The 8237-nt window shown below is 34.0% G+C and overlaps 1 protein-coding gene across 1 annotated transcript; it reads left to right on the forward strand.

Moving 5' to 3' along the window:
* Window positions 1-6680: 6680 nt before the first annotated feature.
* Window positions 6681-7917, forward strand: LOC107876608 (protein ASPARTIC PROTEASE IN GUARD CELL 1-like). Its single transcript, XM_047403894.1, has 2 exons — window positions 6681-7109; window positions 7165-7917. The coding sequence occupies exons 1-2, from the start codon at window positions 6681-6683 to the stop codon at window positions 7915-7917; spliced, it is 1182 nt and encodes a 393-aa protein (XP_047259850.1).
* The last annotated feature ends 320 nt before the right edge of the window (window positions 7918-8237 follow it).

Consider the following 8237-nt stretch of genomic DNA (forward strand, 5'->3'; position numbering starts at 1 on the left):
GATGTTGTCAATGACGAAACACCCTATTCATTAGGTCCATAAAAGTTGCAGGGGTATTAGTCAGACCGAGGGACATAACTAAGAATTCATAGTGTCCATATCGAGTTCGAAAAGCTGTTTTTGCATTATCATGATTTGGTATCGTCATACCACGACTTGCAAGTCAAACATCTTAGCCATTCATTATCATATTACATTTATTTCATTCAAAACAATGTTCATACCACCAAAACATTAAAACAATACAAGAAGATTCATATTTCAAAACATATGACAAACTATGCAAAGACTTTTTTTTTCAACATTTCAATAAATGGTGGTCAGTTTTTCAAAGCAATCATGCAATTTCTTTGATTATCATGTTTAGCATTTAAAAACAAGAAAATATCCCTCTCTTCAATTCACAACCAACATAAAGTTCATATAAGATAGTAAAGCTCTTGACTCATACTTTAAGACATATAATTGAATAACCCTTAACTTGTAAATCAAGAAGTAACACAACAAGAGAGGGAAATTCATTTTTTCATTCTCTTGATTCTTATTTCAAACTCCAAACACATACATACATACATATGAACAAAAATCAAATTTAAGGGAAGGTCTCAAAGACCAAAATATTATATCATTGAAAAGGATTCATAATGCGTATTCTTTAAATTGTTATCAAAATCCTTCATGAAAATATGACTCCTTAATTTTGAAACTTACTAAAACAATTTTAGTATGCCCACGAAGTTTCGGACAACCCACGTACTTTGGATTACTTATTTTGAAGGATGGAACCTAAATCTTGATTCGTTTCTTTGAAATCTGGAACTTAAAGATTGAACTTTTGATCTTTGGGGGATGGTTAGGGTTTTGTTTATGAAAAAAACTGATCACTTTTGAGACTATAATTCCCTATAAACGTCTCAATCTTCTGTTAACACGACTTGGGATTACGGGGAAAAGTTTTTATTGTCCTTCGGAATTAAAAATTTTAGTAGAATCCCATTTTTGACCATCAACGCATCGCGACGCGCCAATATTGCGCTGGCATTCTATTTTTGAAATCCAAACACATCCCATCCCTCATCCAAAAAATCCAAAACTCCTCCGAGACATCCCCTTTTCACCCCTGAACATGAATCAACTTACAAATCTGCATCTCGAGGTTGGAAAGATTGATTTTAGAAATCTTTGAAGTTTAGGAGCTTAAAAGTGGCTAAGTCATTTCAACACTTAGAAAAATTTCAGGTTGTAAAGCTACCTATGCATGCTACTAAGGGTGGTACTAAGTCAAGAATGTTACAGGGTGTTACAAAATTCCTCTCAAGATACTTTGACTATATCACAATCCCATCCTCGAACAACCAATCCCCAGATCCAATTTTCTAGTTTATTTAAACACAAAGTTCCATAAAGTTCAGTCACTAGAGTGCCTAATAAACCGGTTGTTGTGCTTCATGGAGAACCCAACATTACTTGGAAATCCTCCAAGGTCAAATCTCTCATTGCTCAGGAAAACCTACAATATGCTATTATAGGGAAATTCTTATATGGTATCCTTGCATCTAACTGAATACTCCATAGAGTGTCCCATAGTAATACACTATCAATTCCATATAAAAAATGGAAAGGAAGGAAAGGAAACCCAACTTAAAATATTTCAAAGTGTGAGGGTGTCTAGCAGAGTTCAAGTTCTTATGCCTAAAAGGTTGAAGATAGGACCTAAGACTATGGACTGCGTGTTCATAGAATATGCTAAAATTACTAAAGCATGTCATTTTTTGATTCATTAATTCAAATATCCGGATATCAATGAAAATATATGTTGAGCTCTTTGAAAATAATTATCCGTATAAAACTAGACATGAACAGTCTGGTGGTGGGTCTAGACAACCTCGAGTGAACCAAACGAGGATGTACATAATGCTGAGAATCCAAGACGTAGTACACATCAAATAATGTTAACTTTGTTTGGATCGGATTTTGTAATATTTCTCTTAGAAAATAAACCTCAACTGTCTTTAGACTCATCTTTTTGGAAAGAGGTAGTTAATAGTGAGATTGAATCAATCTCGAGTAACCATATTTAGGAGTTGGTTGATCTTCCCCCAGGAAATAAATCATTAGGTTCTAAATGGATCTTCAAAAGGAAAATGAAAGTGGATGGTACTATTGATAAATACTAGGCAAGACTTGTAGTAAAAGACTTAAAAAAAGGCCTTGATTATTTTGATACATACTAGCCTGTAACAAGGATAACTTCAATTCGGATGATAGGTTCTTTGGCGACGGTATATGGTCTTGAAATCCATCAAATGGATGTGAAAAATACATTCCTAAATGGAGAATTAGAGGAAGAAATTTATATGGAACAACCCGAGGGTTTTGTGGTTCCTGGTAAAGAAAAGAAGGTGTGCAAACTTGTTAATTCACTTTATGGACTAAAACAAGCACCCAAACAGTGGCATGTAAAGTTTGACCAAACCATGTTGGCAAACGGGTTTAAGATAAACGAATGTGATAAATGTGAAACGAATGTGATACACGTGTTTACATTAAAGACACTCCAAATCACAAGGTCATTGTTTGTTTGTATGTGGATGATATGTTGGTCATCAGTAGAGATATTTCTGACATAAATGCTACGAAACAAATACTTGAGACCAAGTTTGATATGAAAGACCTTGGAGTTGCAGATGTGATTTTAAGAATAAGAATCCATAAAACTCCACAGGGATTGGTATTGTCACAATCTCATTACATTGAAAAGGTACTTGAAAAGTTCAAGTATTTGGATTTCAGTATTGTCAAGACTCTATTAGATGTGAGCTTTGCACTTCAAAAGAATGAAGGTAAAAGTGACTCACAGTTGGACTATGCAAGAGTGTTGGGATGTTTAATGTATATCATGAACCATACAGGTCCAGAAATAACATGTGCTATTAGTAATTTTAGTCGGTACATGAGTAATCCCAAAAAACTCATTGGATGACAATGTAAAGAGTTTTGGGGTATCTTAAATACACTCAAGACTATGCTTTGCATTATAATAAATATCCAATGGTAGTTGAAGGATATAGTGATACAAATTAGATCACCGATCGAATAAAATAAAATCCACGAGTGGATATGTATTTACTTTAGGTGGAGGAGCATTCTCTTGGAAATCGTTCATATAAACATGTATTGCCCACTCTATAATGGAATTTGAACTTATCATATTGGATAAAGCCGTTGAGAAGCTAAATGACTCTGGAATCTTTTAGAAGATATTCCATATTGGCCCAAACCATTAGTACCAGTATGTATCCACTATGATAGCCAAGCTACGATAGGTAAGGCAGGGAGCATGATGTGATAGCCAAGACGTAGACATAATACCATTAAACAACTACTCTCTAGTGGAATTATCACTATTAACTATATGAAGTCAAAGGATTATATGTCAGATCCATCAGGCTTATCTACAGAAGGATTTGAGAGAACATTGAAGGAAATGGGTTTATGGCTTAGGACAAGTCAGTATGCGATAACTCTATCTAGCAGACTAGAGATCCCAGGAGTTAGGTTCAAGGAGATCAAACAAAGTTGTGATTGACGGTTCAACATTGTCAATATACTCAACCCATTCTCATGATGTAGGCAATGTTTAGGAAACAAGGATAAGGCTTATGGTGTGAAGCTTTTTAATGGTTATCTAAATTTGGTAGATTTGACCAAATAGTTTAATCTATAGGATTGAACGTTTAGAAATAACCTATGTGAGGGTGAAGTAGAAGCTACTTCAAGGATAATATTAGAAAAGGCCTATTCTCTACGCTCTCATGAAACTAGGATGTGTTCATGGCTGGAACAAACAAAATCGTGAGAATTGTGTTCATGGATGGAACAAACAAAATCGTGAGATGTGACATGCGTTGTCTAAGTGTATATTAAAGTTCGACAGTTCAAAGAATCAAATCTACCAACTGACCGAGTGCATCCGATGCAAGTTCACTACAGAAAGTTCAAAGGAAAACCCACTTATTCAGATACAATTAGTCTTTGCTTGATGATCACATACTTGTCCGTAAATTTTTGATAAGATATGCATTTCCAATTCATGTAGGGGATTGTTGGGTTATTAAGAGGTGTGAATGGAAAATGAAAAAGGTGGAGTTTTTTTTGGAGAGACACTAAGAGAAAGGATTCAATTTGAATAGGCACCTATTCGGATTGAATGGTTATGACCTTTCCAATAGTTGTGATCATACTTGAATTTTTCCTCAGGTAAAGACAATTTTTTTTGAGTTGAAAACATTCTTCTTCTTCTTAAAAACTCTCTTGTGATCATCAAACTATTGAGTGTGTTCGAAGTTTCTAAAAGTTTGAGGTATCGCTACTTTCAGAAAGTGAACCATTTTATCCTGGGAGGAAAGATTCCATAACCTCGGGTACTTGATGGAAATAAATTCCTTAAGGACACACTGTGAAGTTGGTGGACTTGGTTCTTAAATTTCTGCTTATTCTTCTGATTATTCAATTGAATATGTGTTTGAAGGTGTTGAGCTTCATTGTAGTTCTTGATAACTTACTCTTGAACATAGTTTGAAGTATGTTTAGAAATACCCACTGGAACAACACCACTTCCTAGGTTGAAGAGGGGCGAAGAACTTGAATAAAGAATAAGCTCAATACAAAAGAGTTATAGCCTTAAGAGAAAGATATAGCTTGCAGAGTAAAAATGGACAATTGTTTTATTCACTCTGTCGATGGCGCTTTAATGGAATTGCAAATTATAGAATTATAATCCTACTAAACCACTAACAAATTTCACTAACCACACTCTCCTGAACTTTAGAAACAACTATCTTCTACTTCAAATGCTAGGAAAACAATAACAACCTAAAAATTAAAGCTAAAAGATAGCATTCGGCAGACTTGGTTAAATTTAAACAAGACTGATATTGTACAACTTTAACATTGCATGGAATCAACATGATGACATAACAAAAATTGACAAGGTGTATAAGCAGGTCATGGTTACTATCAGTACTATCAGTGACATGTACTTCTAATGTAAATGCTAAAAAAGAAAACTTGGCTTCCCATGATATGTATCATTGAATGCAATTGATATAAGTGGGGGTCACCAGGTTCACGTGAACCTATGCTTTCCTTCCTAGATCATATATACGTGGTGTTATATTTTTCTAAAAACATTTAAATATAGATGTGTGAACCAACGTTCGAAATATTTTCATAATAGTACACCTGTCTTTTTGAAATCCTGGATATGCCTCTGCATGCCACCAAGAATGCGAGCTGTGGTTTCCGGACCTAGTCCAACTACACCTTATGATGTTGACTTGCGCGATGATATGTTCGATGAGGATGATATGTTGGACATGTTTTCATAAGGTGGACAAAGATGGGTTCTCTCACCTAGGCAACAAAGAAGTGGAAGTGACAAAACCAAAAAAAGACATATGGAGGGCAACATAGTTGGGATGGTAAGGTGACTGGAGAATTTGTTTCAAGGCAGCTATCAATGCTACTAGTAAAACGGAATCATATAAAATGTCAACAACTTCAACAAGAAACAATAAATTCAAATAAAATTGACGAATTATCAAGTGTTGTTGGACAGATTTGACGAAGAAGACAAGAGAAATAGAGACAACGACTTCAAATGTTGGGTTTGGACATAACTTTAAAGAAACAAAATTTGCAAGTGTTGTAGTGTATGTGAAACAAGTCTACTAAAATCAAACTGATGATTTGAAAGTACAAAATATTTATAATTATTTATGAAAAACTAATATCATATATACAAATAATTATAAGATTTATTTATACTATTTTTTATCTTTCTTTTTACAAAGAAATTTTTTTAATAAAAACCAAAACCAAATAAATAATATCATTTTTTAGTATTTAAAATCAAATCAAATGTTGATTTTTCAGTAGATTTGGTTTGGTTTGATTTTTCACCAAATCAAAAACACACCTGCTCTAAATTTAGGATTTAATCTTGAAAAAGAAATATTTTATTTATTTGACAAATAATAAATAGGTGTCAAATATTAATCCTTTTTTCAGTCAATGTAGAAAATCTACCACACCAACTATTTCAAAATAGTTGCCATTTTTTACTTTTTGAGAGTCAAATGACTAATTTTTAAAGTAAATTAAATTAGATTATATTAATTCGATATCTTAAAATTAATATATATATATATATATATATATATTCAAAATCGATATGAAAAGTACCGTATATTATAACCTTTTTTCATCTTAAAAATATATCCTAAAATGTTAGTCAAAGTAAGGAAATTGACACCACTGTTTTGGAATAGTGGAAATATTGAATTGAGACCAATGTTTTGGAAAAGTGAAAAAATTGACTTTCATTGAGTAGTTGCTCAAACTATTGACTTAAAGATTAAAATTAAATATACATAATTCAAATCCTATGTTTCTTGCTATTTTGGCATAAAATTGAATAGGGTACTAAATACATAAACTTATAAACCAGTGTATATTGATGAGTGCAAGCAGCAGTAGACATAACTCAAACCCAATAATTTCTATGCAATATGGAGAAGTTCCTCCGTATTCACCTTTTGATTTCAATTATTTTCTCAATTTTTCTACTAGCTTTTGCCAATGAAAAATATTTGTTATCCCTTAACTTCAGTTACATTATGGAAGCTAGAAAAAGATTTATGTCTATTGATCTAACTAAGCTTCCAGATCCTCCAAGGCCATCCTATACTTTTACTCTTTTCAGTCGCGATTTATTTGAAAAGTCAAAGTACAAGAACTATGACTCTTTACTTAAAAGTAAGCTATCTCGTTCTCAAGCTAGAGTAAGTCATTTGGCATCAATATTTGGAAATGGTAATTCGATTGGTGCAAACGGAAATCTGACGAGTAAAAGTGCCGATGTCAAGGTTCCGGAAACAACAAGTACACATTACATAAATGGTGAGTATGTTGCATCTTTTACTATTGGCGGTGAACAAATTAAAAGTTACTTGCTAATAGACACTGGCAGTGATTTGATTTGGTGGCAATGTAAACCATGTACGGAAGGGGATGTTACGATCAAGATGATCCTATATATAATGAAGGTAAATCGGGAACACATGAAAAACTCGCACGTCCAATCATATTAAATGTAAGCAGAGTACTGGTGCGTGTGTCTACGATGTGACATACGCGGATAAATCAAGAACAAGAGGTTGGATTGCGGAGGATGTGATTACTTTTGTTTTAGACCAAAATCAGAAAAGAATTCTTTTTGGTTGTGGAAAGGATCAAACGAGCGGAGACGCGTCTTTTAGTCACGAATATGCTGGAATTGCTGGCCTGGGGCGTAGAGTGTTGACTGGTGGATATTCATTACCATCGCAATTTCTAGCAGACATTATGTCCATGTGTCTACCGGGACTGTACTCTGGAAGTGCAACAATTAGCTTCCACACAACGCCATTTGATCAAAGAATATCAGCAGAGATATTGCCAAATCCCGCCTATCCTTACTTATATTTCATCAACCTTTATAAACTTTTTATTAACAATAAGGAAATCCCTCTGAACCCATCAATCAGGAATTTTAGAAATGACATAGACGGTGGTCGCGTCGTGGATACGGGAACAATTCTTACGACTTTCCCTCGAGATCTTTATAATGTATTTCGTGATACATTCAGAAAAAAAGTACAAGACTTTCCTTTGGTTGATGATCCAACAGGAGGTTCCGACACTTGCTATAAGGTGGATCCAGGTGTTTCACCACATTTTCCCAATGTTTTGATGTACTTCAGCAACGAAGACCTAGATAATGTGCTGATACCGTCACAGCAGCGAGTCGTGTTTTTGGTTAGGGGGTTATTCTGTCTGGCTTTGGTGCGTGGGATGAACGCTTCACAATTGTAGGAAGAGGTATAGGATTAACTTTTGATACCGCAGAAAATACTTTGTCGTTTACTTAGATGAATGTGATTGAGTATCCATAAAATTTCTATATATATTGCAATCTAATTGTGTCTTTTGATCTTTAATTCTTTCTATACTTGTCTTTAAATAAGGCTAAACTTTTTGTGTACAGTATAAAATGGCACTTGCCCTGTCGACATGTTGTTGGCAACATAATTTTTTGAGTCGATCTAACGAGGCGATTTCAGGTGGGATTGGACCTTCTAGTTTATTGTTGGCTAATTTGAGGATATTAAGAAAAAGGAAATTTTGTAATGTCA

This window comes from Capsicum annuum, unplaced genomic scaffold (genome assembly GCF_002878395.1).
Source record: "Capsicum annuum cultivar UCD-10X-F1 unplaced genomic scaffold, UCD10Xv1.1 ctg4948, whole genome shotgun sequence".
Classification (NCBI taxonomy): Eukaryota; Viridiplantae; Streptophyta; class Magnoliopsida; order Solanales; family Solanaceae; genus Capsicum; species Capsicum annuum.

Excerpts from the sequence above, each read along its gene's own strand:
- LOC107876608 (XM_047403894.1), top strand. The coding sequence starts at position 6,681 with ATGGAAGCTAGAAAAAGATTTATGTCTATTGATCTAACTAAGCTTCCA. Across the intron at positions 7,110-7,164 it reads TGATCCTATATATAATGAAG|AGTACTGGTGCGTGTGTCTA; the intron begins GTAAATCGGGAA and ends AAATGTAAGCAG.